At 54.9% G+C, this 27,150-nt stretch overlaps 1 protein-coding gene across 1 annotated transcript in view; it reads right to left on the bottom strand.

Moving 5' to 3' along the window:
• LOC128978530 (acid-sensing ion channel 2) overlaps nucleotides 1-27,150 on the bottom strand; it is a 718,961-nt gene that overhangs the window by 26,740 nt on the left and 665,071 nt on the right. The window contains exons 3-6 of the mRNA XM_054396471.1: nucleotides 20,610-20,737; nucleotides 2,794-2,944; nucleotides 1,419-1,475; nucleotides 614-767 (exon numbers count right to left, since the gene is read on the bottom strand). Coding sequence (XP_054252446.1) covers nucleotides 614-767; nucleotides 1,419-1,475; nucleotides 2,794-2,944; nucleotides 20,610-20,737 — 490 coding nt within the window. The remainder of the gene's footprint in view (nucleotides 1-613; nucleotides 768-1,418; nucleotides 1,476-2,793; nucleotides 2,945-20,609; nucleotides 20,738-27,150) is intronic.

Raw genomic sequence — 27,150 nt, 5'->3', positions numbered from 1 at the left:
CTCCTCAGCAATCCAGAGACACTTGGGACCTCCTGCAGCCCAGCAGGATCAGGATCCATTAGGAATCCGTTAGGATCCTGGCAGCCTTAGCAGAAGCTGGAAAATGTTTCCCCAGGATCCTTCTGGATCTCACTTTGATGCTAGGAGTCCAAAAGATGCTTAACATGGAATAACTCTCACTGCCCCCACGAGGCCTCCAGGTGCCCAGGGCTGGCAGAGATGCAAGACAGCAGCTGCTTGAGGTCCACAGCCCAGCCTTAGGTGGAGAGCAGCCACATCTCAGACAGGGCCAGCAAGATTTGGGCTTCCCCATCAAGGTGAGAGAAGGTTTTGCACTGTTTTTTTTTTTTTTGTGGTGGATGTGGAGCATGCTCATGGAAATGAGGCCAGGGGAGGAACAAACAGCTGCCTGGGAACACCTACTGAGGAGAAAGCCACCTTCACCTCAGCTCTTCAAGGATTCCACCCTAACCCACCCACCCTGGAGGACATTCCCCTGCTTGGTGACCTTGGCAAGGTTTTGGGATCAGCAGAGGCTGCTTTGAGGAGGCAGTGGGGCTCTGCAGACCCTTCCCCCCACAAAGCAAGGAGCTGTCCCCTCGGCAGCACTCACGAGATGTATTTTTCTGACTTGTTGAATTTCTTCTCCAGGTACTTGGCTGAGGTCTTGCTGGGTATCTTGACCATGGAGAGCTCTTTGTTGTACCTGGTCAGGTTGCAGGGTGTCCTGCAGATGCAGTAATTGCTGTCCTTCTCAGCAAGCAAACCTGGAGGAGGTGACAAGAGTTAGAGCTCAGGGAGTCAGGGACACACAGCAGGTGTGGGAGTGAAGGTCCATGGCACCCTGAGAGGGGCCAAGGAGTCACAACCTCTCAGGAAAGGCTGCAGGCAGCTCAGTCCTGGCTATTTCTCCTCCACTTCACAGCAAGTTCACCATCATCATCTTGGAGAGAGGCTTTGTGCTGGTCATGACACCCAGAGAGGGGCCAAGGAGTCACAACCTCTCAGGAAAGCTGGAGGAAACCCACTCCTGGATATTTCTCTTCCACTTCACTGCAAGGTCATCATCATCATCATCTTGGAGAAGGAGCCTCCACCAGCACGTGGTGATAGCCTCCCCTCCATCCAGACACACACCAGGTCCCTGCATCTCCAACCCACACCCGGATCTGTTGCCCTCCTGCACATCCTGGGGTGCTCACTATGCTGATGGAGCCCCCAAGTCCAGGTAGAACCAGAAGAAGCTTCACCCCAGGGTGCACCCAGCCCTTCCCAACAAGTTGGGTCCCATCAAAACCCACTGCCAGGTGGAAGCTGCTCTGGATGACCCCAGCCCTGACAGCCAGCAGGACAGAGGCTGCTGAAGTCCCTCCAGTTTGGAACACCCATGGAGCCCAGCTTCACCTCTGGGTACTCACCAAGAGCAGGCTCTGCACACTCCTTGTACTGCTCTGGGGTGCAGAAGGGAGCATCCCCTGTGTGGAAAGGACACAACCATCAGTGAGCTTCAGCCACCACCCCTGCAAGGGACCTGGGACCTGCTGGGCTCTCCACAGCAGCCACAAGGACCTCCCATTAGCAAAGAGAGCCCAGCCTGGGGAGGGGCAGCAGAGGCACTGCAGTGTCTGCCCCACCTCTGCCTGCCCTGGGGGTCACTTCTTGCAAACTGAGGAGGGGGCTGCTGGAAACAGCACCGAGGAGCTTGACTGGGGCTGACTAAGGGGAATCATAGAATTGTTCCCATTGGAGCAGACCTCTATGGTCACCAAGTCCAACCACTGACCTAACACCTCCATGGCCATTAAACCATGTCCCCAGGTGCCATGGCCACATGCAGAGGAACCTTTTGCAAGGCCATGCAGGGAGAGGATGAAGGGGAATGGATGGAAGCTGGAAGAGGGGAGATGGAGACTGGAGATGAGGAAGAAATTCTTGAGAGTGAGGGTGGGGAGAGACTGGCACAGGTTGCCCAGGGAGGCTGTGGATGTGCCCTGCCTGGAGGGGTTCAAGGCCAGGCTGGATGAGGCCTTGAGCAAGCTGGGCTGGGGGGAGGTGTCCCTGCCCATGGCAGAGGGATTGGAACTAGGTCCCTTCCAACTCAGACTGTTCTGGGATTCTATGATATATATTTTTAACACCTCCAGGGCTGGTGACTCCACCACCTCCCTGGGCAGCCTGTTCCAGTCCCTGACCACTCCTGAAACAAAGGAATTTTTCCTTCTCTCCAACCTAAACCTGCCCTGGTGCAACTTGAGGCCATTTCCTCTCCTTCTATCACCTGCAACTAGGGAGGAGAGACCAATTCCATCTCACTGCAACCCTTCAAGGAGCTGCCGAGAGCAATGAGGTCTCCCCTCACCCTCCTCATCTCCAGACTAAACAACCACATAGAATCACACAGAATGAACCAGGTTGGAAAAGCCCTTGGAGGTCCCCAAGTCCAACCAGTCACCCAGCACCATCCAATCAACTAACCCCTGGCACCAAGTGCCTCATCCAGTCTCTTTCCAAACGCTTCCAGGGAGGGTGAGTCCTCCACTTCCCCAGGCAGCCCTTTCCAAATCCCTCTTCCTGTGAAGGTTTTCTTCCTCCCATCCAGCCCAAACCTCCCGTGGCCCAGCTTGAGACCCAGAGCCCCTCTGCCAAGTCCTGTCCCGATTCCAGGCCTCTCTGCCAGAGCTGTCCAGCGTCCTTCACCCCTTCAGGAAAGGCATTCCTGTAATCCCTTTTGCAGCTGGCTAACCCTCAGCAGGCTGGGCTGGGCAGGGCTGGGGGTGCCCCTGGGGCACTGACCTGGCATGTGCACCATCCTGCAGTTGCAGTTCTCCACGATGTAGCGAGTCTCACAGTCGATCCTGCAGGCTGTGATGCTGTAAACGGGAAAGAAGTCTAAGCCCAAGTCCGACGAGCGGCACTCACCCCAGGGCGGAGGCAGGTAGGTCAGCTGCAAGACAGAGGGCACAGGGGGACCACCATCAGCAGTGGGCACAGCAGCTCTGCCCTGTGCTGCCCTGCACCACCTGCTCTGCTCTATGTCACCTCTGCTCTGCCCTGCACCACCTCTGCTCTGTCCTGCACCACCTCTGCTCTGCTCTGTCCTGCACCACCTCTGCTCTGCCCTGCACCACCTCTGCTCTGCCTGCCTGCCTGCTCTGCCGCACACTCTGCCTGCCTGCCTGCTCTGCTCTGCCCTGCACCACCTCTGCTCTGCTCTGTCCTGCACCACCTCTGCTCTGCCCTGCACCACCTCTGCTCTGCTCTGTCCTGCACCACCTCTGCTCTGCCTGCTCTGCTCTGCCTGCACCACCTCTGCTCTGCTCTGCTCTGCTCTGCCTGCACCACCTGCTCTGCTCTGTCTGCACCACCTCTGCCTGTCCTGCACCACCTCTGCTCTGTCCTGCACCCCTCTGCTCTGCTCTGCCTGCCTGCACCACCTCTGCTCTGCCTGCACCTCTGCCTGCCTGCTCTGCTCTGCCCCCTGCTCTGCTCTGCTCTGCTCTGCCCTGCACCACCTCTGCTCTGCTCTGTCCTGCACCACCTCTGCTCTGTCCTGCACCACCTCTGCTCTGCTCTGTCCTGCACCACCTCTGCTCTGCTCTGCCCTGCTCTGCTCTGCTCTGCCCTGCACCACCTCTGCTCTGCCCTGTCCTGCACCACCTCTGCTCTGCCCTGCACCACCTCTGCTCTGCTCTGCCCTGCACCACCTCTGCTCTGCTCTGTCCTGCACCACCTCTGCTCTGCCCTGCACCACCTCTGCTCTGCTCTGTCCTGCACCACCTCTGCTCTGCCCTGCACCACCTCTGCTCTGCCCTGCACCCTCTGCTCTGCTCTGTCCTGCACCACCTCTGCTCTGCTCTGTCCTGCACCACCTCTGCTCTGCTCTGCCCTGCACCACCTCTGCTCTGCTCTGTCCTGCACCACCTCTGCTCTGCTCTGTCCTGCACCACCTCTGCTCTGCTCTGCCCTGCACCACCTCTGCTCTGCTCTGTCCTGCACCACCTCTGCTCTGCTCTGTCCTGCACCACCTCTGCTCTGTCCTGCATCACCTCTGCTCTTCCCTACATCACCTCCACTCTGCCCCACACCAGCTCTGCTCTGTCTACATCACCTCTACTCTGCCCTACACCACCTCCACTCTGCCCCACACCACCTCTGCTCTGCCCCACACCACCTCTACTCTGCCCCACACCACCTCTACTCTGCCCTACACCACCTCTGCTATGCCCCACACCACTTCCACTCTGCCCCACACCACCTCTACTCTGCCCTACACCACCTCTACTCTGCCCTATGTCATCTCTGCTGTGTCCTGCATCACCTCTGTGCTGCCCTATGTCACCTCTATGCTGCTCTGCATCACCTCTATCCTGCCCCAGTGAGGCTGCATCTAGGATATTGTGTCCAGTTCTGGGTCCTTCAGTTCAAGAAGGACCTCAGGGAACTGCTTGAGAGAGTCCAGCACAGAGCCCCAGAGCTGCTGCAGGCAGTGGAACATCTCCTGTGAGGCCAGGCTGAGGGAGCTGAGGCTGCTTGGAGCAGAGGAGCTTGAGGGTGTCAAAGATGTGCAGGGCTGGAGCCAGGCTCTGCTCAGGGATATCCAAGGACAGCACAAGGGGCACTGGGGGCAAGCTGGAGCAGAGGAGGCAAGGGAAAGGGAAAACTTTGTCCCTGTGAGGGTGCTGGAGGCCTGGAGCAGGCTAGCCCAGAGAGGTTGTGGAGTCTCCTTCTCTGCAGACTTTCCAACCCCAGCTGGATGTGTTCTGTGTGCCCTGCCCTGGGTGATCCTGCTCTGGCAGAGGGGTTGGACTGGATGAGCTCCAGAGGTCCCTTCCAACCCCTAACACTCAGTGATTCTGCGGTTTTGTGATCTCCCTCCTCTTGCCACAGAGGATCCCCCTAGGGCACCAGGTTAATGCTGTTCTTGAGGGGACAAAGCCATGCTTTGGCTTTTGCCAAGTGAGAGCCTTTAGCAAGCTCCTCTGCTCCAGAGCCAACAAACAAACACAAAGACAAGACAGGGAGGACTCCCACGTTGTACCACAGAAACCTTAACTCAGAGCCCAGAACATGCTGGAGGAAAACCATAGCCAAATGTACCTTGTTGCTCCTGCTGGCAGCTTGGCAGCATTTCCCACTGCAGAGAGTCACAGAATGGGTTGGGTTGGAAGGGACCTTCAAGATCATCCAGTTCCAACCCCCTGCCATGGGCAGGGACACCTCCCACCAGCCCAGGTTGCCCAAGGCCTCATCCAGCCTGGAATTGAACACCTCCAGGGAGGGGACAGCCACAGCCACCCTGGGTAACCTGTGCCAGTGTCTCCCCACCCTCACTGCAAAGAATTTTTTCCCAATCTCCAGTCTCAGTCTCCCCTCTCCCAGCTCAAAGCCATTGTCCCTCATCCTGGCACTCCCAGCCCTTGGCAAAAGTCCCTGCAGCCTCTTCAGGTACTGGAAGGCTGCTCTGAGGTCTCCCTGGAGCCTTCTCCCCTCCAGGCTGAACAGCCTCAACTCTTCCAGCCTGTCCCCACAGTGGAGGTGTTTCAGTCCTCTGAATTTGCTAATTGCTCTGCACCACTCTTTGCTAGAGAGCAGCAAATGAGTTCCTTTGCCCCTTCCTTCACTCTTTGCTAGAGAGCAGAAAATGAGTTCCTTTGCCCCTTCCTTCTTGGTATCTCAAAGCTTTGTCCAATTTGCTGTGCTCTGCTCCACACCCAGGAGGTTTTGTGCTGGCAAAGCATCTGGCCCAACAAACCCTCCCTGAAAAATGGAGCAACATTAATCACATCCTAAAACAAACAATGAAACACAGTGGTGATGGAGCAAGGGAGCAGGGCTCAGCTACACAGCTCCATGGGGATTGCTTTGAGTCTCTTCTGGAGAAGGTGAAGTGCAAGGTCCTGCAGCTGGATCAGGGCCGCCCTCGGTGCCAGCACAGGCTGAGGGATGATGAGAGAAGGACCTGAGGGTGCTGGTGGGGGAGAAGCTGGGCAGGAGCCAGCAATGGGCACTGGCAGCACAGGAGGCCAAGGGCAGCCTGGGCTGCATTCAAAGCAGCATGGCCAGAGATGGAGAGAGAGGATCCTGCCCCTCTGCTCTGGGGAGACCTCACCTGCACTGCTGTGTCCAGCTCTGGGACCCCCAACACAACAGAGAGCTGATGGAGAGGGTCTAGAGGCAGTCACAAAGATGATCAGAGGGCTGGAGAACCTCTCCTACAAAGGCAGGCTGGGAGAGGGGAGGGTTTTCAGCCTGGGGAAGAGAAGGCTCCAGGGAGACCTTAGAGCAGCATTTCAGTACTTGGGGTGCTAGGATGAGGGAAAGTGGTTTGAAACTGGAGCAGGGGAGATCTAGGTTGGACATCAGGAGGAAGTTCTGCCCAGGGAGAGTGGTGAGGCACTGGAACAGGTTGCCCTGAGAAGTGTTTGAGACCCCATCCCTGGAAACATTCAAGGTCAGTCTTGATGTGGCCCTGAGCAACCTGCTGCAGTTGGAGGTGTCCCTTCTGCCTGCAGGGGGGTTGGACAAGATAACTTTTGAAGGTCCCTTCCAAGCTGATGCCTTCTGTGACTCCATGATTCCCAACCCTCACACAAGCACCTGATCCACCCAGCAACCTCCCCCTGCTCCTGTGAGCATCACCTCTGCTCTGCAGCACCAAAGAGAGAGAAAACCTTGCAGAGATTTTCAGCCATGGCAGATCCACTGTGGCCTGCTCAGCACCACGACATCCTGACGTGCCATGCAAACAGGATGCTGTGCCTGCTGGAGCTGGCATCACCCATGGGTGCTCACTGAAGGCCACAAAGCTCTGGCATCCCCCAACTCTGCCTCAGCCCCTTCTGCTGCTCAAGCTGCTTTGAAAAGCACCAGCAGTGAGAGCTGTTGAGCTGCTGGGAGCAACAGGCACCCATCTGAGGAGCAGCAGTGCTCCATCACACCACATCAGATGTGAAGATGCAGCAGGTGACAGAGGGATCCCATCTGCTGAGGCATGAATGAGAGAGAACCCCAAAGCAATCTGAGAAAATCCCCCAGGAGCCAGGCTCTGAACAGGATGGGTTGGAAAATCAGCAGCAAGGCAGCACCTTGGATTGGAAACATCAGAAGCATCTCTGTGACAACAGCCAAGTGCTGTCTGAGGGGGATCTTTCCTCATTTGCTTTACACTTGCAGTCTAACAGAGCACCAGATGCCAGCATTTAGTCATCAGTGGGGGAGCAAGGGGCCCATATGGTGCACCTTGTATGAGACAGGAGAATAAATCATCCTGGGCTCAGCTGGGCTCAGCTCTCTACCAGGCACACTGATCTTCCAAGCCCTTTAAAGTTTTGTTCTGGTTGGAAGTGAGGGGATCAGAAGGTGATGGAGTCAGCAGCACAGGTTTAGCTCATGCATGGCTTTGTTCCACTGGACTGGGACCACATCTGCAGGAGGTGCAGGAGCTGAAGGATTAATTCATGGAATCACAGAATGGTTTGGGTTGAAAGGGGCCTTGAAGATCATCCAGTTCCAAGCCCCCTGCCATGGGCAGGGACACCTCCAACTAGCCCAGGTTGTGCAAGGCTTCTTGCCAAGGAGGTAAATCATCTCCTGGGGTGAATTAAGCAGAGTGTGGCCAGCAGATGAAGGGAGATTCTCTTCCCCCTCAACTCTGCCACATTTGGAGTCCTGGGCCCAGTTCAAAAGGGGCTGAGAACTGCTGGAGAGAGTCCAGTGGAGGCTACAGAGATGCTGAGTGGCCTGGGGCTGAGCTTTGTGAGGAGCAAAGGCTGAGAGCCCTGGAGCTGAGAGCCTGCAGAAGAGCAGCCCCAGAGGGGAGCTGAGCAATGCTCAGCAAGAGCTAAAGGCTGGGGGGCAAGAGGCTGGGGCCAGACTCTGCTCAGTGGTGCCCAGGGACAGGGCAAGGGGCAAAGGGCAAAAACTGGACCCCAGGAGGTTCCATCTGAACAGGAGGAGAAACTTCTTTGGTGTGAGGGTGCTGGAGGCCTGGAGCAGGCTGCCCAGAGAGGTTGTGGAGTCTCCTTGTGTGGAGAGCTTCCAACCCCCCCTGGGCATTGTGCTCCTGGGCAAGCTGCTGTGGGTGCCCTGCTTGAGCAGGGGGTTGGACTGGAGGATCTCCAGAGGTCCCTTCCACCCCTCACCATGCTGGGGTGAATTCTGGGACTCCTTGGGAATTTGCTGCCTTCCCACACTGCCCCCAGACACACTTTGTCCCTTTCCTGCTCTCTGGCTTCCCAAACAGGCAGGAACTGGACCTTTGCTCTCCCCATGGCTCTCAGTCACTGATACTGAAGAGCAGAAGAAGCCTCTGGTCACATTTAACACTGGTGGAGCATTTTTTGCTCTGCAGTCAAAGGCTTCTCCCTGCTGGGAAGAGAAGCACTTTGTGTCTGTCACCAACAGCAGACCCCCAGGGCAGCTGTTTTTTTTTTTTTTCCTTTTGAAAGGCAATTTCCCCACTGCATCTCCTGGTTGTGTTGCAGACCCCTCTGGGTCACACACAGGCACCTCCTTGCTGCCTTGTTTTACCTCAACCCCTCCCCATCCACCTCTCCACTGCAGGGCAGCAACTTCTGGCTGCTGAGCAGAGCCCCAGGATGTGGCAGCCTTAAGCAAAGCATCTCCCACAGCTGGGGGACTGGGACTGGGAATCTCAGAACTTCCCCATCCCGAGTTCAGTTTTGGATCCCCTCAGTCCAGGAAGGACATTGAGGGGATGGAGCAGGTCCACAGAAGGGCAACGAAGCTGGGGAAGGGTCTGGAGGGCAGGGCTGGGGAGGAGCAGCTGAGGGAGCTGGGGGTGTGCAGCCTGGAAAAGGGAAGGCTGGCTGCAGAGGACATTTATGATTATGACTGATGGGGGAAGGGTGGAAAACCTCCTCTCTGGGTGGCTTCCCCTGCACCACAGCAGTGGCTGTGTCTGAATGCAGTGTGGAGGGAGCTGGGGTGGCTCAGGTGGGTGTGTGAGAGCAAAGCTGCAGGCCTCTGGGGTTTTCACCCCACTGCCCACGGGGGGCAGCTGCCTGTGGGCTCTGCTGCAGAGCCAGGGATGCTCTGCCCAGGCAGGGCAGTGGTTTCCATGGCAATTGCTCAGTTTCATGGATGAGGTTTGTTCCCTCATCAATGGGCAAAGCCCTGAGCTGGCTCAGGGCACACTGTGCTGTCAACCCCCCCCAACAAAGATGGGTCCCCAAGGATCACCCCAAGGAGCTCCCTCTGCTCCTGCCTTTGGAGCAATCCACCTCAAATTTTCCTTTTTTCTGCCTCTTTTGAGGAATGGGTGGGAGCTTGAGGAGGGTAGATTTAGACTGGAGAGGAGGAAGGAATTCTTTAGAGTGGGGGTGTGGTGGGTTGAGCTTTTCCTCCCCCCAGCATTAATGGTGAGACTGGAACAGGTTGCTCAGGGAGGTTGTGGATGCTCCCTCCATGGAGGTGTTCAGGGCCAGGCTGGATGAGGCCTTGAGCAGCCTGGGGTAGTGGAAGCTGTCCCTGCCCATGGCAGAGGGGTTGGGACTAGATGACCTTTAAGGTCCCTTCCAACCCAACCCACTCTATGAATCTCTAAAACCACCTCTCCAGACCTTGTGTTCTGCTGTGCCTTAAGTCTGGAATGCCTCCCCATGCCCCTGCACTGGAGCATGGCACCAAAGCATGGCTGCACACAGTGGAAATTATGGTTTGGAGGGCTGGGATCCTGGAGATGGATAACTTAGAAGGACATTGAGGGTCCAGAGGAGGCCATGGACATGATCAAAGGGTTTGAGAACCTCTCCCATGGGAACAGGCTGAGACAGTTGGGGCTGTTCAGCCTGGGGAAGAGAAGGCTCCAAGCAGACCTTAGAACAGCCTTGCAGTACCTGAAGGGACTCCAGGAGAGCTGGGGAGGGACTTTGGACAAGGGCTGGGAGTGCCAGGATGAGGGACAATGGCTTTGAGCTGGGAGAGGAGAGATTGAGACTGGAGATGAGGAAGAAATTCTTGAGAGTGAGGCTGGGGAGACACTGGCACAGGTTGCCCAGGGAGGTTGTGGATGTCCCCTCCCTGGAGGTGTTCAATTCCAGGTTGGATGAGTCCTGGAGCAAGCTGGGCTGGTGGGAGGTGTCCCTGCCCATGGCAGGGGGCTGGAACTGGATGAGCCTTGAGGTCCCTCCTGGATTTGGTTCCTTTGAACTCCCTTTTCCTGGCTGGGTTTTAACATCTCAGCAGCATCACTGCAGCCTCTCCCATAGTGGATGCTGGGATAAGATTCTGGGATTGGATGCTGGGACCAGATGCTGGGATCAGACACTGGGACCAGAGGCTGGGATCAGATGCTGGGATCAGAAAGTGGGATCAGATGCTGGGCTCAGATGTTGCCACTTCCCCAGCTGGACTGCTCCCTGCTCTGCTGTCAGTGCAGCAGGTTAGAGGAGATGTAAAGCACAGTAAAAAAAGGCAATTTCTGCCAACTTGGCAATAAAAATTTAAGAGGCTTCAATTAAGCAACAGGTTTGAAGATGGAGCAGTATTGTTTAACAGGGCTGTAGTGTGCCTTGGAGATCCATCCCCTCCTCATGCTCCATGGGACAGAGAGCATCAGCCACCAGCAGGCACAGCACCAAAAGTGTCATTACAGAGGCAGGGAAAAGGCTCTCAGCTTCTGGCAGTGGTGGCTCTGCTTTCCAAGCAGGGTGTGGGCAGTGGCATGTGGGAATTAGGAGTAAATAAACAGTATTCCACAGAATTACAGAGTGGTGAGGGTTTGGAAGGGACTTCTGGGGTCCAAGCCTTCTGCCAGGGCAGGGGTCACCTAGAGAAGGGCACTCAGGAACATGTCCAGGTGGGTTTTGGATGTCTCCAGAGATGGAGACTTCACCACCTCTCTGGGCAGCCTGCTCCAGGGCTCTGTTACCCTTACATTAAAGAAGTTCCTCCTCATGTTAGATGGAACTTCCCATGTTCTGCTTTATGCCCATTACCCTTTCTCCTGTCCCTGGGCACCACTGAAAAGAGCCTGGCCCCATCCTCCTGACACCCACCCTTGAGGTATTGATCAGCATTGATGAGTTCCCTGCTCAGGCTGCTCTTTGCCAGGCTAAAAAGCCTCAATTCTCTCAGTCTGTCCTCATCACAGAGATGTCCCAGGCCCCTAACCCTCTTCATAGCCCTTTACTGTACCCTCTCCAGTGCTTCCCTGTCCTTCTTGAACTGGGAAGGCCAGAACCAGACACAATATTCCAGATGTAGCCTCACCAGGGCAGGAGAACCTCCCTCAGCCTGCTGGCCACACTCTTCTTAGTCCACCCCAGGATGCCATTGGCCTTCTTGGCCATGAGGGCACATTGCTGGCTCATGGTCATCTGGTTGCCCACCAGCACCACCAGGTTCTTTTCCCCAGCAGCTCAGCCCCCAGCTGAGCCATGGAGTTGTTCTTCCCCAGCTGCAGGACTCCATTCCTGCCCTTGTTCAATCCCATTCAGTTCCTCACATTTCCTAAAGCCTTGCTCAGAGCATCTTCTCGGTGCCATGGTCTGCTGGATTGGGTAGGGCTGGGTGGTAGGTTGGGCTGGATGACCTTGGAGGTCTCTTCCAGCCTGGTCTGGTTGATTGGGTAGGGCTGGGTGGTAGGTTGGGCTGGATGACCTTGGAGGTCTCTTCCAGCCTGGCTGTTTCTATGCTCCTCCTAGCCACAGCCTTACACCTCCTCCTGGAAAAAACCTTCAGGCTGCTTGCTTTCTCTTTCCCTCAGTCCCACACACTCTCCCAGGTGATTCCCTCCAGTTTATCATCAGCCCCTGAGTGAATTCATAGCATCATAGATTGACAGAATGGGTTGGGTTGGAAGGGACCTTCAAGATCATCCAATTCCAGCCCCCTGCCATGGGCAGGGACACCTCCCCCCAGCCCAGCTTGCTCAAGGCCTCATCCAGCCTGGCCTGGAACACCTCCAGGGAGGGGACAGCCACAGCCTCCCTGGGCAGCCTGTGCCAGGCTCTCCCCAGTCTCACTCTAAACAATTTCTTCCTCATCTCCAGTCTCAATCTCCCCTCTCCCAGCTCAAAGCCATTGTCCCTCATCCTGGCACTCCCAGCCCTTGTCCAAAGTGCCTCTCCAGCTCTTCTGCAGCCCCTTCAGGTCCTGGAAGGCTGCTCTGAGGTCCCTCAGCCATACCTAGCTGCTGATCAGTTGAGAGTTTGCTTCTGATTGCAAATTACAGAGCATCAGGGAAGTTAGGAGGCTTGGGGCTGTAATTACCACAGAGGCTGCAGGTAATGGCCCCTGATGAGCCCCTTGAGAGAGGAGTTTGTTGACTTGCTACTGGGAGGAAGGATCCAACCCTGCCAGCCCAGGAGGTTTGTCCCTCAAATCTTGCCAGTAAGGAAGCACAGATTTGCTGTCACACTCCACAAGAACCCTTTCTGCAGGCCACAAAAATCACATTATCACAGAATTCCTTGGCTTGGCAAAGCCTTTGAAGATCATCAAGTACAATCTTCAACCCAGCACCACCGTGGCCATTAAACCCAGTCCCACACATTTCCTGAACACCTCCAGGGCTGGGGACTCCACCACCTCCCTGGGCAGCCTCTTCCAATCCCTGACCACTCTTGCAGCAAAGAAATTGTTCCTAATCTCCAACCTAACCCACCCCTGGCACAATTTCAGGCCATTTCCTCTCCTTCTATCACCTGAGACTAGAGAGAAGAGCCCAACCCCCACCTCAGTGCAGCCTCCTTGCAGGCAGCTGTAGAGAGCAATGAGGTCTCCCTCAGCCTCTTCCTCTCCTGCCTAACCAACCCCAGGTCCCTCAGCAGCTCCTCATCAGCCCTGCTCTGCACAGCCAAGCCCCAGCTTGGCTTCCATAACCCAGCAGCCAGGTCTGATTGAGGAGGGCTCCTGCTGGCAGTGCCCAGTGCTGACCCAGCTGCCAACCAACTCCCCAGCAAAGTCCCTCTTAAGAGGCTGCTAATGCAACCCAGCAGGACACAGTCACTGCATTAATGATGCACTTCCCAGCCTGCACCCTGAAAGTGCCACTCTGCAGGAATCACAGGGCTCAGCCACTGCTAGGAGGAGGAGGGGAAAAAAAAAGAAAAGAAAAAAAAAGCTGATTTTGTTCCTTTATATTTTTTTTTTTCACCTGACTGACAGCTAATTTTGAAGGGGGACTGAAGGATCCCTTGCACCACCATGGAGCCAGAGTTTGCTTTTGGAAAGCTCTTGGTGTAAAGATCCAGAGTTTATCATTCCCCCCAGCAGGCTGCATGCCTGCAAAGGCAGGAGATGAGTGAGGAAAGCCCAATAAATGCTCTTACCTCCAGCCTGGGATAGGGGAATGGAGGGATGGATTTGAGCACAGCCATGGAGGATGCTAACAGAGCCAGGAACAAACCCAGGAGCATCTCATGTAGCCACAAATAAATCCCCATCATACAATGGGTTGGGTTGGAAGGGACCTCAAAGCTCAGCCAGTTCCAAACCCCTGCCATGGGCAGGGACACCTCCCCCCAGCCCAGGTTGCTCCAAGCCTCATCCAACCTGGCCTTGAGCACCTCCAGGCAGGGGACATCCACATCCTCCCTGAGCAACCTGTTCCAGGGTCTCCCCACCCTCACTCTCAAGAATTTCTTCCTCATCTCCAGTCTCAATCTCCCCTCTTCTCCCCAAAGATGATGCCCAGTTCCCACCATCACCACCAAGCCAACTCTGTCCAACTCCTTGTTTTTATCACTAGGAAAGGTGCTCTGAACTATCACAGAGGCTGCTCTGAGCTGGAGAGGAGAACTTCCAGTATCTGAAGGGGGCTCCAAGAAAGCTGGGGAGGGACTTTTTAGGCTATCAGGGAGTGACAGGACTGGGGGGAATGGAATAAAGCTGGAAGTGGGGAGATTCAGGCTGGATGTGAGGAAGAAGTTCTTCCCCATGAGAGTGGTGAGAGCCTGGAATGGGTTGTGCAGGGAGGTGGTTGAGGCTCCATCCCTGGAGGTGTTTGCAGCCAGGCTGGATGAGGCTCTGGCCAGCCTGCTGTAGTGTGAGGTGTCCCTGGCCATGGCAGGGGGGTTGGAACTGGCTGAGCCTTGTGGTCCCTTCAAACCCTGACTGATTCTATGATTCTAACTGACCCTCTCTTTATTTCTACCCCTCTCCAGCTGCAGGATCCTTTCATTTCTATTTCCTGGTTTAGGACCCCAACAAGTGGCCAGCCTCAGTCCTCTGGGTGATGTTGAGGAACTATCCCACCTTTTGCTCTGGTGTAATGAAGGAGCAGATGTAGAGAATTAATAGAGAAATAAAAGCCTGACTCAGGGCTCTGAATAAAAGATGTGCACTCAGGGCTGGAGCAGGTGGGTGACAGCCAGACAGTCCCTGTGGGATAATGAGAGGAGGCAGCAGTGTGTTTGCACTGTAATGGTTGTAATTAGGTTAAAAAATGACTTTCTAGAGAGGAGGGATTGGGGTAAGCAGCAGCATCCAGGGAGCTGAACACAGCTCCAGGCAGGCAGCTTGCAAAGCCCTCTGGGTCTCCTGGGTAAAGGTGTTGTAAGCATGGTGTGATTTACAACCAGCTGCAGAAGCCCTGGCCCCAAGCAGAAACTTCCCCTTCCCTCTGGCAGCACCAACCCCCCAGCAAAACCTGCAGAAGAGGCCACAGAGTCCAGCTGAGTCCCCCAGAGCTGGTGGTCATCACAGCATCACAGAATGCTAGGGGCTGGAAGGGACCTCCAAAGCTCATCCAGTCCAAGCCCCCTGCCAGAGCAGGAGCACCTCGAGCAGGTCACACAGGAACTCATCCAGGCAGGTCCTGAATATCTCCAGAGAGGGAGACTCCACAACCCCCCTGGGCAGCCTCTTCCAGGGCTCTGTCATAGAATCCTAGAATCAGTCAGGGTTGGAAGGGACCACAAGGCTCAGCCAGTCCCAACCCCCCTGCCATGGCCAGGGACACCTCACACTACAGCAGGCTGGCCAGAGCCTCATCCAGCCTGGCTGCAAACACCTCCAGGGATGGAGCCTCAACCACCTCCCTGCACAACCCATTCCAGGCTCTCACCACTCTCATGGGGAAGAACTTCTTCCTCACATCCAGTCTGAATCTCCCCACTTCCAGCTTTATTCCATTCCCCCCAGTCTTGTTACTCCCTGATAGCCTAAAAAGTCCCTCCCCAGCTTTCTTGGAGCCCCCTTCAGATCCTGGAAGGCCACAAGAAGGTCACCTCAGAGTCTTCTCTTCTCCAAACTGAACAGCCCCAACTCTCTCAGTCTGTCCTCAGAGCAGAGCAGCTCCAGCCCTCTGCTCATCCTGGTGGCCCTTCTCTGGACACCTTCCAGCATGTCCATGTCCCTCTTGGAACAGAGGCTCCAGAACTGGATGCAGTACTCCAGGTGGGGTCTCAGCAGAGCAGAGCAGAGGGGGAGAATCACCTCCCTGGCCCTGCTGGCCACACTTCTCCTGATGCAGCCCAGGCTCTGCTTGGCTCTCTGGGCTGCAAGTGCACATTGACAGCTCCTGGTGAGCTTCTCATCCCCCAGCACCCCCAAGTCCCTCTCCTCAGGGCTGCTTCCCAGCCTGTCACCCTCACAGGGAAATTTTTTCCCCTCCTGTTTCCATGGAACTTCCTCTGCCTCTCCTTCCACCACTGCCCCTTGTGCTGGCATTGGGCATCACCCAGCAGAGCCTGGCTCCAGCCTCTGGGCACTCACCCTGCACATCTTTATCACCATCAATGAGGTCACCTCTCAGGCTCCTCCTCTCCAAGCTCCAGAGCCCTCAGCTCCCTCAGGCTCTCCTCCTAAGGAAGATGTTCCACTGCCTTCAGCATCTTCGTGGCTCTGTGTTGGACTCCCAGTTCCCTGAGGTCTTTCCTGAACTGAGGGACCCAGAACTGGACACAGTATTCCAGATGTGGCCTCACCAGGGCAGAGCAGGGGAGGTCATCTTCTACATCCTCCCAGCCTTGAAGGAGGGATCTTTGTGGAGGGCCATGAAGAGGACTGGAGAACCTCTCCTATGGTCTCTCCTGGGGTTGTTCAGCCTGGAGAAGAGAAGGCTCCAGGGAGACCTTAGAGCAGCCTTCCAGTCCCTGAAGGCTGGGGAGGGACTGCTCAGACTGTTGTGGTGATAGCAGAAGGGGCAATGGTTTGAAACTGGAGCAAGGGAGACTTAGGTTGGACATCAGGAGGAGATCTGCACAGTGACCTGAAATATTGCTGCCTGTAGCTTGTTCTTCTTGGCCCACAAGGCATGAAGGAACAATTGTGCAGCCTGAGGTCCCCCCCTCAGCCTTGTTGGGGTTATCCCAGCCTGCAGGAGAAGCAGGAGCTGCCTGCTTTCACTGGCAGCCAGACAGCTCCTGGCTAGAACTAACACAGTGCTGGAATCCTGCTGGGTTTGGAGGCCAGGAGAGGTGTGGGGCTGGCAGCAAGTGGCCAGCTGGCTTCCCCCAGCCAGGAGGGCATGGAGGGGAGTCTGGGTGGGCAGCTTGGCAAACTGCATGGCAGAAAGAGCTCCTCTTGCTTTGGAAAAAACAACTGAATGAAGGAAAATCGGACATTAGGGGGAAGCTTGGATGTTAGGAGGAAGCTTGGATGTTAGGAGGAAGTTTGGATGTTAGGAGGAAGCTTGGATGTTAGGAGGAAGTTTGGATGTTAGGAGGAAGCTTGGATGTTAGGAGGAAGCTTGGATGTTAGGAGGAAGCTTGGCTGTTAAGAGGAAGTTTGGATGTTAGGAGGAAGCTTGGATGTTAGGAGGAGGTTTGGATGTTAGGAGGAAGTTTGGATGTTAGGAGGAAGCTTGGATGTTAGGAGGAGGTTTGGATGTTAGGAGGAAGTTTGGATGTTAGGAGGAAGTTTGGATGTTAGGAGGAGGTTTGGATGTTAGGAGGAAGTTTGGATGTTAGGAGGAAGCTTGGATGTTAGGAGGAAGCTTGGCTGTTAAGAGGAAGTTTGGATGTTAGGAGGAAGCTTGGATGTTAGGAGGAAGCTTGGATGTTAGGAGGAAGTTTGGATGTTAGGAGGAAGCTTGGATGTTAGGAGGAAGTTTGGATGTTAGGAGGAAGTTTGGATGTTAGGAGGAAGCTTGGATGCTAGGAGGAAGTTTGGATGTTAGGAGGAAGCTTGGATGTTAGGAGGAAGTTTGGATGTTAGGAGGAAGTTTGGATGTTAGGAGGAAGCTTGGATGTTAGGAGGAAGTTTGGATGTTAGGAGGAGGTTTGGATGTTAGGAGGAAGTTTGGATGTTAGGAGGAAGCTTGGATGTTAGGAGGAAGTTTGGATGTTAGGAGGAAGTTTGGATGTTAGGAGGAAGTTGGATGTTAGGAGGAGGTTTGGATGTTAGGAGGAAGTTTGGATGTTAGGAGGAAGTTTGGATGTTAGGAGGACATTTTGGACATCAGGAGGAAGTTTTGGACATCAGGAGGAAGCTCTTCACAATGAGGGTGGTGAAATACTGGAAGAGGTTGCCCAGAGAGGTGGTGGAGGCCTCATCTCTGGAGACATTCAAGGTCAGGCTTTGGCAGGTCCCTGAGCATCCTGCTCTAGTTGGAGATGTCTCTGCTGCCTGCAGAGGGGTTGGACAAGGTGACCTTGGAGGGTCCCTTGCAAGCCAATGCCATCTGTGACTCTGTGACCTGAAGGCTTTGTTCCCTCTCTCCCAGCTGCCTCTCCTCCTGCTGGCAACTCTGATTTTTCAAGAGAAATGAGGAAGCAGCTCATGGTGGCAATGGGACAGGGAAGGTTTACAGCAGCTGCCTCCCAAGCCTCCTGCACCTTATGCTGTTTCTACCTTAAAACAAAGTCCTTGAGATCCTTGCTGCAGGCTCCAGCTCCCAGCCATGCTCCCAAGTCTTCCTGAAGCTGGGATGTTTAAGGAAGACAAATCTCTGCCATCACCACTCATGCTGCCAGGTGAGTCCAAAGCCTTTCAGCATCAGCAGCCTGCACCAGCTCCTGATGCCCTGCCCAGCACTGCCTGCTAATGGGGCACCTGAACAGCTGGTGATGCCCTTCCCAATCCCCAGCCCTGGTACCTTCACCCTCAGCTTTCTCCAGAGCTGATCTGCTCTCACTAAGGAGGTCTCACTGAGGGCATTCTTCACAGCTGTCCATTTGCTAAACTAAAAATCTTGCTCTCTGCTGCTGAGAAAAAGAGGAGAAGGCTTTGCCTGAAGGCATCTGCTTGCTGGAGATGCAAATACAAGACCCCAACCTGAGACCCTCTGCTCCAGCACAGAATCAGAGAATGGTTTGGCTTGCAAGAGCCCCTCAAAGATCATGAAATCACAGAATGGTTTGGGTTGGGAGGGACCTTCAAGGTTCTCTAATCCCTGCAGTCAGCAGGGACATCCCCAACCAGAGCAGGCTGCTCAAAGCCCCAAACAATCTGACCTGCAATGCTGCCAGGGAAGGGGCAGCTCCTACCTCTCTGTGCAACCTGGGCCAGGCTCTCACCACCCTCAGTGTAAAAAAACATTTCCTCCTTCTATCTAGTCTGACATGGGACCCTCTGCTCTGACACTGATTTCCTCCTGCCACAAAGAGAGAGGAGGGAAGGTCTGCATCCAGGCTGGTTGCAGTGCAGCATCTCCCAGGTGTATTTTCACCCCCCCTGGCCATGGAGAGATGCCTCAATCAATCACAGAAAGATAGGAGTGGGCAGGGACCTCTGGAGATCATCTAGTCCAACCCTCCCCCCACCAGAGCAGGTTCATCTGGAGCAAGGACTTGGTGGTGAGTTCCTCAGGCTGCAGTGTAATTGATCTCATTAATGGTGATAAAGATGTGCAGGATGTGTGCCCAGAGGCTGGAGCCAGGCTCTGCTCAGTGATGCCCAATGACAGCACAAGGGGAATGGTGGAAGGTGAGGCGGAGGAAGTTCCATGGAAACAGGAGGAAAAATTTTTTCCCTGTGAGTGTGACAGAAGCCTGGAAGAGGCTGCCCAGGGGGGTTGTGGAGTCTCCCTCTCTGGAGATATTCAGGACCTGCCTGGATGAGTTCCTGTGTGACCTGCTCGAGGTGCTCCTGCTCTGGCAGGGGGCTTGGACTGGATGAGCTTTGGAGGTCCCTTCCAGCCCCTAACATTCTGTGATGCTGTGATGACAACCAGCTCCGGGGGGACTCAGCTGGACTCTGTGGCCTTCCAGGATCTGAAGGGGGCTCCAAGAAAGCTGGGGAGGGACTTTTTAGGCTATCAGGGAGTGACAGGACTGGGGGGAATGGAATAAAGCTGGAAGTGGGGAGATTCAGACTGGATGTGAGGAAGAAGTTCTTCCCCATGAGAGTGGTGAGAGCCTGGAATGGGTTGTGCAGGGAGGTGGTTGAGGCTCCATCCCTGGAGGTGTTTGCAGCCAGGCTGGATGAGGCTCTGGCCAGCCTGCTGTAGTGTGAGGTGTCCCTGGCCATGGCAGGGGGGTTGGAACTGGCTGAGCCTTGTGGTCCCTTCCAACCCTGACTGATTCTAGGATTCTATGACAGAAGCCTGGAAGAGGCTGCCCAGGGGGATTGTGGAGTCTCCCTCTCTGGAGATATTCAGGACCTGCCTGGATGAGTTCCTGTGTGACCTGCTCAAGGTGCTCCTGCTCTGGCAGGGGGCTTGGACTGGATGAGCTTTGGAGGTCCTTTCCAGCCCCTAACATTCTGTGATGCTGAGTAGTGACTGCAGCTCCAATCTCCACAGAGGCTTGGATCAGTGCAAACCCTCCAACACCTCCTGCTGGCTTGCCTCAACCTGACTGATGTCTCATTTGAGGGTGGATGCAGGAGCAGGGAGGAAAATGAGCGAGGCAATGAGGCAGGAGGGCTGGGAATGGAAGCACCAGGGCCAAGCTGGGGAGAAAAAAAAAAACTAAACAACCAAAAAAAAAAAAAAAAAAAAAAAGAGCTTCTGCTGCTGGCCAGCTTCCCATTTGCCTCATCAGGAGCTGAGTCTGAGGAGGCTGTGTCACATCACATCCATCTGCACCGTGGTGATGTGCCACTGCTGGGACTCAGGGGGATGCATCCTGAGCCATAAGCATCCCACCACAGCTGATCATAACTGATGTGACTGTTTCTGCCTCACCTGAAGGGCTCCACACTGCCCTACAGCATGAAAGCCTCCCTTCCTCCTTCCTTCCCTCCCTTCCTCCCTCCTTCCCTTCCTTCCTCCCTCCTTCCCTTCCTTCCTCCCTCCTTCCCTCCCTTCCTACCTCCTTCCCTCCCTTCCTCCCTCCTTCCCTCCCTTCCTCCCTCTTTCCCTCCCTTCCTACCTCCTTCCTTCCCTCCCTTCCTCCTTCCTTCCCTCCCTCCATTGCCTCTTTTGGTATCTGTGGAGTTGTGGAAGCTTTTGGCAAAGAGCATCCAATCTGGGGTGGGGGTGGGGGGTCTGGAAGGTATCCAAGATGTGGAGGCACTGCCACAGCTGAAGCACAACCATGGGAGAGCAGGACAAGGAAATTAGCAAGGATGCAGTCCCTCAGGATGGAGGGCAATGGATGGGAAGCAATGCTGGAGGCACTGCCCTCCTCCCAACCCATCTGAAGCAAGGCATGAAAAGAGCTGGAATGATGAGGATGCTCCTCATGGGGCACTGGGACCTAGAAGAGGCCTCTCATGTGGACCCACTGGAGGGTTTGTCAATGAAAGGTAGAACTTACCCTTTGCTCTTGAGTGGCCACAAAGGTCTGGAATCCAGGGGCCACCCCAAACCCCAGCTCCTGGACAAAGGGTGGCTCAGACTGGCTGTGGATCTGCACTTTGACTCCAGCCTCAAATGTTGTCTCCTCTGCAAGAAGAAGGGAGGAGGTTAGTGGGTTGAGGTGGGTGGGATGGTGTCCACCTGCCTGGATGTGGTGGGTGGGATGGTGTCCACTTGCAGTGGGCTGTGGTGGGTGGGATGGTGTCTGCCTGGATGTGGTGGGTGGGATGGTGTCTGCGTGGATGTGGTGGGTGGGATGGGGTCTGCCTGGATGTGGTGGGTGGGATGGGGTCTGCCTGGATGTGGTGGGTGGGATGGTGTCCACCTGCCTGGATGTGGTGGGTGGGATGGGGTCTGCCTGGATGTGGTGGGTGGGATGGAGTCCACCTGCCTGGATGTGGTGGGTGGGATGGGGTCCACTGCAGTGGCCTGTGGTGGGTGGGATGTGTTTGCCCATTCATTTGGTATCTGCTAAATCTCCACTGCTTGAAAGCAGGAGATAAGCAGCTGGAAGTTCTCCATCTGCATGACCACACCTCTGGGCACCGAGGCAGGAAACCCAGCAGCAGGGTTTGCTGTGAGCAGAGCACACCTGGGACTCAGCCCAGATTCCCATGGCTGCCCAAGAGCATCTCCAGGCTCCTGGAAAAGGAGACTGTAACACAGTCATGGTTTCTCCAGCTTGGAAGCAGGAAGGGGACATCTTCTTCCCAGCTGATGATAGAATCATAGAAGGGTTTGGGTTGGAATGAACCTCCAAAGCTCATCCAGTCCAACCCCCTCTGCAGTCAGAAGGGACATCCTCCACTAGATCAGGTTGCCCAGAACCTTGTAGAGCTTCACTTTGAATATCTCCAGGGATGGGACCCCATCCACCTCCCTGGGCAACCTGTTCCATGTTCAGTTATGGGATGCCTCCTCTATTACCAGAACAACTCAACCCCTCCTTCCCCCAGGGACACTTCTACTACCCACACAGTGCCTGGCTGCATCCCACCTCTGCTGCTGCCCCATCTCTGCCCCAGCCTGAGCCACTTGGGTGATAAAGTAGGTAATTAAGTGACAAAACCAATATCAAATCCAAAGGAGGTGCTGCCTGGGGGGCAGCTGAAGTTGCTCCAAGCTGCCCACAGGTGTTTGCAGGGCATGGGCTCAGGCAGGTCACCCAGTTCTAGAATCAGAGAATCAGAGAATCAGTCAGGGTTGGAAGGGACCTCAAGGCTCAGCCAGTCCCAACCCCCCTGCCATGGGCAGGGACACCTCACACCACAGCAGGTTGCTCACAGCCACATCCAGCCTGGCTGCAAAAACCTCCAGGGATGAGGCTTCCACCACCTCCCTGGGCAACCTGTGCCAGTGTGTTATGAGTGGTGTGAGGTTCCCACAGCCCAAACCTACACTCAAGAACAAGTGACTCAAGGTCATAGAATCATAGAATCATAGAATCCTAGAATCAGTCAGGGTTGGAAGGGACCACAAGGCTCAGCCAGTTCCAACCCCCCTGCCATGGCCAGGGACACCTCACACTACAGCAGGCTGGTCAGAGCCTCATCCAGCCTGGCTGCAAACACCTCCAGGGATGGAGCCTCAACCACCTCCCTGCACAACCCATTCCAGGCTCTCACCACTCTCATGGGGAAGAACTTCTTCCTCACATCCAGTCTGAATCTCCCCACTTCCAGCTTGATTCCATTCCCCCCAGTCCTGTCACTCCCTGATAGCCTAAAAAGTCCCTCCCCAGCTTTCTTGGAGCCCCCTTCAGATCCTGGAAGGCCACAAGAAGGTCACCTCAGAGCCTTCTCTTCTCCAGACTGAACAGCCCCAACTCTCTCAGTCTGTCCTCAGAGCAGAGCAGCTCCAGCCCTCTGCTCATCCTGGTGGCCCTTCTCTGGACACCTTCCAGCATGTCCATGTCCCTCTTGGAACAGAGGCTCCAGACCTGGATGCAGTACTCCAGGTGGGGTCTCAGCAGAGTGGAGCAGAGGGGGAGAATCCCCTCCCTGGCCCTGCTGGCCACACTTCTCCTGATGCAGCCCAGGCTCTGCTTGGCTCTCTGGGCTGCAAGTGCTCACTGCTGGCTCCTGGTGAGCTTCTCCTCCCCCAGCACCCCCAAGTCCCTCTCCTCAGGGCTGCTCTCCAGCCAGTCCCTGCCCAGCCTGGATTTGTGCTTGGGATTGCCTCCACCCAGCTGCAGGACCCTGCACTTGGTCTTGTTGAACCTATTGAGGTCAGCCCTCTTCTTCCTCTAGAAGCTAAAAACCAATTAAAAAAAATGATAAAAAAAGAAAAGAGACTTTCTGAAGTAGAATTAATAGGATGCAAATGAGACCTGAGTGATTTAAGTGCATTTTGGGGGCTCCTCTTCTCCTGTAGGCTTCTTCATGCCAAGTAACCTTTTCTCTCTTTGGCACTGCTGCTGCCTTCTCCCATTCCAACAACCCAGAGGGAGCATATGGGACCAAGGGGAGGAGGTGAAGCGAGGGGATGGAGGGAGTGACTTGCAAAGGAAATTGTGAACTGTTGCATAATTTGGCCTAAAAACTGTTACCCACTAATACAAATCTGCCTCTGTGGCCAGCAGGGCCACCTCCACATCTCAAGAGCTTCTGTTTCCAGCTGAATCATTCTTTGCCTTCTTACTATTCCTTGGTATTTTTCCTACTATTTCCTCTGCTTTTCACTTTTTTTTTTTCTTTTCTCACCTCTGGATGCAGTCTGAAGCACTGCTGGAAACCCAGCCCAGAGGAGTCACAGCCGTGGAGCTGTTGCACCAGGGGCTGCACGAGGATGAGCAGCAGGAGGCAAGGGAAGGCACCAGACCCTGGGATGATGTGGGCAGAGGGGAAGGACAAGGAGAGAGTAAGGTGACACTGGGTGGCATGAGGCTTCTGGATCACAGGAAACCACTGCTCAGGAGGATGAAATTGTGCTGACTCAATTAGGTAGCAAAGGGAGCAGCCTTCCTCTCCCCAAAACACCTCCTGGTAGGTGCCAGGGCAAATAAAGCTACAGGTGGGCATGGGCTGGGGGGTTCTTTAGTTTGAGTAAGAGGAGGCTGAGGGGAGACCTCTTGGCTGTCTACAACTACCTGAAAGGACCCTGTGGAGAGGCTGCTGCTGGTCTCTTCTCACAGGTAATTAGTGATGGAACAAGAGGGAACGGCCTCAGGCTGCCACTGGGTAGGTTGGGACTGGACAGTAGGAAAAAGAGAGGTCAGGCATTGGAACAGGCTGGGCAGGGAGGTGGTGGAGTCACCAACCCTGGAGGTGTCTGAAGGTGGTTTGGATGTGGTGCTTGGGGCTACAGCTTAGGGGTGAGCCTTGCAGAGCAGGGTTCTGGGTTGGACTTGGTGATCCTGAGGGTATTTTCCAACCTGAATGTTTGTGTGGTTCTGTACCAGGAGCAGCCACAGTGCTCAGACCTCTATCTCCACCTCTAACCATCCTCTGAGGCTTCACCACTCAGCTAGGCAGAGCCATGCCCAAACCAGTCCAGGGCTGGTCCAAGAAGGTTGCCCCAGGGACAATGCTGCTGCCACCTTCCCCCCCTCCTGAGCAAGCAACCCCTTCCCACCAACCCCACCCCCAACCACACATTTCCCTCAGCTTTTGGCAACAAACAGCATTTAAAAGCTCCCCTCAGGGAGGCTCTTTCACCCATGTTGGCTACACAACACTTCCTCCCAGCAGCATCCCTAGCAGCTGATCTCAGCAGCCTGTCCCAGTTCGAGCTGGGTGCCTTTAAGAACCCCCACAAAGCAGAGCTCCAGAGGGTACAGAGTGTCTGGGAGGTGTAATCTTGGTATTTCCTCCCATAAATCCTGCAGCTCTATCAACCTGGCTGCAAAGTTCTTGTCTTTCTTCCCTTTCTCCTCCCTGGATGCAGTGAGTGACCTTATCTGGGGTGGGGGGAGGATGGTTCCAGTCTTATCTATGGCCACCAGGATGAGCAGAGGGCTGGAGCTGCTCTGCTATGAGGACAGACTGAGAGAGTTGGGGTTGTGCAGTCTGGAGAAGAGAAGACTCCAAGGAGACCTTCTTGTGGCCTTCCAGGATCTGAAGGGGGCTCCAAGAAAGCTGGGGAGGGACTTTTTAGGCTATCAGGGAGTGACAGGACTGGGGGGAAGGAGCAAAACTAGAAGTGGGGAGATTCAGATTGGATGTCAGGAAGAAGTTCTTCCCCATGAGAGTGGTGAGACACTGGCACAGGTGGCCCAGGGAGGTGGTGGAAGCCTCATCCCTGGAGGTTTTTGCAGCCAGGCTGGAGGTGGCTGTGAGCAACCTGCTGTGGTGTGAGGTGTCCCTGCCCATGGCAGGGGGTTGGAACTGGCTGAGCCTTGAGGTCCCTTCCCACCCTAACAATTCTCTGATTCCATGCCTGACTAATTTTTACTGTGCAATCTTGGCCTCTTTAGGTCTAAGCTAGGGACCAAGGGGAAGCAGTTTCAGTCCTGGCCAACCTGAATCCAACCTAGCAATGGGGAAGGGGGGAAGAATAGAATCATAGAATCATAGAATCACAGAATCAAGAAGGCTGGAAGAGACCTCAAGGATCATCGAGTCCAACCTGTCACCCTACACCTCATGACTATCTAAACCATGGCACCAAGTGCCACGTCCAATCCCCTCTTGAACACCTCCAGGGATGGTGACTCCACCACCTCCCTGGGCAGCACATTCCAACCTCTAACAACTCTCTCTGTGAAGAACTTTCTCCTCACCTCCAGCCTAAACCTCCCCTGGTGCAGCTTGAGACTGTGTCCTCTTGTTCTGTCACTGGTTGCCTGGGAGAAGAGCCCAACCCCCACCTGGCTACAACCTCCCTTCAGGTAGTTGTAGACAGCAATGAGGTCTGCCCTGAGCCTCCTCTTCTCCAGGCTAAACAGAAGAAAGAGCCCTGGGGCAGATGTTAAACCCCAGGTGGGTAGCAAAGGAGTTCTGGGCTTGTGGTCTGAGTTGGTGGAGGTTTTGTGTGAAGTTTTTTGCCTGAATGAGCTTCTCTGTTCAGCCCAGAGCAGGCATCCCTTTGCATCCTCTGTGTTTTGCTGTGCTCACCCCTGTGCACTGCACCACTGCAGCACTGCAGCTTGTGAGGAGCTTTTCCATTTAAACTTTCCAGTACTCCAAACCCTGGCTGTGAAGTGGTTTTCTCTTGCCCCAGGGGCATCAGAGCAATCTGTGCCTGCTCTAAAGCATGACACATGCCTTGGCAGACCTGGAGCAGGCTGTCAATCCCTCCCCTTTCCAAGCTCAGCTTCCCTATCCAAGGCACAATGGGAAGACAAATAGGATTTATTATTTTCCGCTCTTTGGGAAATTCTGGGATGGTGGCAAGCTCTCCACCTGCTTGTGATAAGGGCTCAGCTCCAACCAGTTGGAGCTGGGCTGTGGGCCAGTCGGAGGTGTATTGACCTGCAAGGCTCACTGCTGAACACACATCCCCAGCAATCAACATCTCTGGAGCCCAGGCACATCCTTCTGAGGCTCTGAGGCACCCCACACGAGGTCATGCTCTCCTCCTTGTGCCAAAAGAGCTTTTGGTATCTAAATGATGCCATGATTTAGGGCATGGAGCACTGGGTGGCAGATGCAGAGCTTGAGGGCATCACCTCTGAATCCCACCTTGGTGGGATACTGGCACAAAGAATCTGAGTTTGTTTGGGTTTTTCCCTGCTCTTAAGCCTGCCAGGGTGAGATTGGCATTGACCATGCTTGCTCCTGGCCTCCACTTCTGCTCAGGACCCCATGACCTTCACCTAAGTCACTCCCCACCACATTCCTGGGGCTACTGCAAGCAGCACAAGGCTGTTGCTGGGACCCTCTGTGACAGTAATCTTTGCCTTGCTTAGCCATAATTGGTCTCCCCTCACTCCAGGAGATGTCAGAGGTGATGTTGCCATACCCAAGCTCTTCCACTCTCTGCTCAAGCCCTGCACTTACCTACCCATGGGAGTTTCACCTGAGGGTCTCCTCTCTGCCAACACCTCCCCAGGGCTGACTCCTCAAAACACACCAAGGTGGCAGTCCCAAATTTCTTGGGACTAAGAAACAGCTGCCAAGGGTTTTCCAGGATGGCCAACAGCATTCAGTGCTGGTGGAGCAGGAGCTTTGAGGTTTGATTTTTTTATTTCAGTTTGGAGCCAGGTCTTTTATGGAACCTAAACAAGGATCAGCCAAGGCTCAAGCCCCCTGGCAGTGCAGAATGTGGCATCCAACCTCACCTCTGCAGCCAATTCAGCACCCAGGTGCCAAAGCCCATGGGTGAAACCCCACCAGAACAGCTTCCATCCCTCTCCTGAATACCAGCAACTCCTCCAGTTGCAATCCAGATCCTGTTATTCCCACATCCTACCAATCCCACCCTGCTCCATCACTTTGCCTGGTGTTGGTCCTCTTCCAAGCCTTCAGAGGAGTTACCATATGCTGCCTCCAGTAATTACCTGAGAAGTTGGAGGAGGAAGCTTCTGTTTAGTCTGACTTGTTGGGCAATGGGGACTGTTT

Source organism: Indicator indicator, chromosome 37 (genome assembly GCF_027791375.1).
Source record: "Indicator indicator isolate 239-I01 chromosome 37, UM_Iind_1.1, whole genome shotgun sequence".
NCBI lineage: Eukaryota > Metazoa > Chordata > Aves > Piciformes > Indicatoridae > Indicator > Indicator indicator.
The sequence above is the reverse complement of the archived record's forward strand: the minus strand, read 5'-3'. Positions and strand labels throughout refer to the sequence as shown.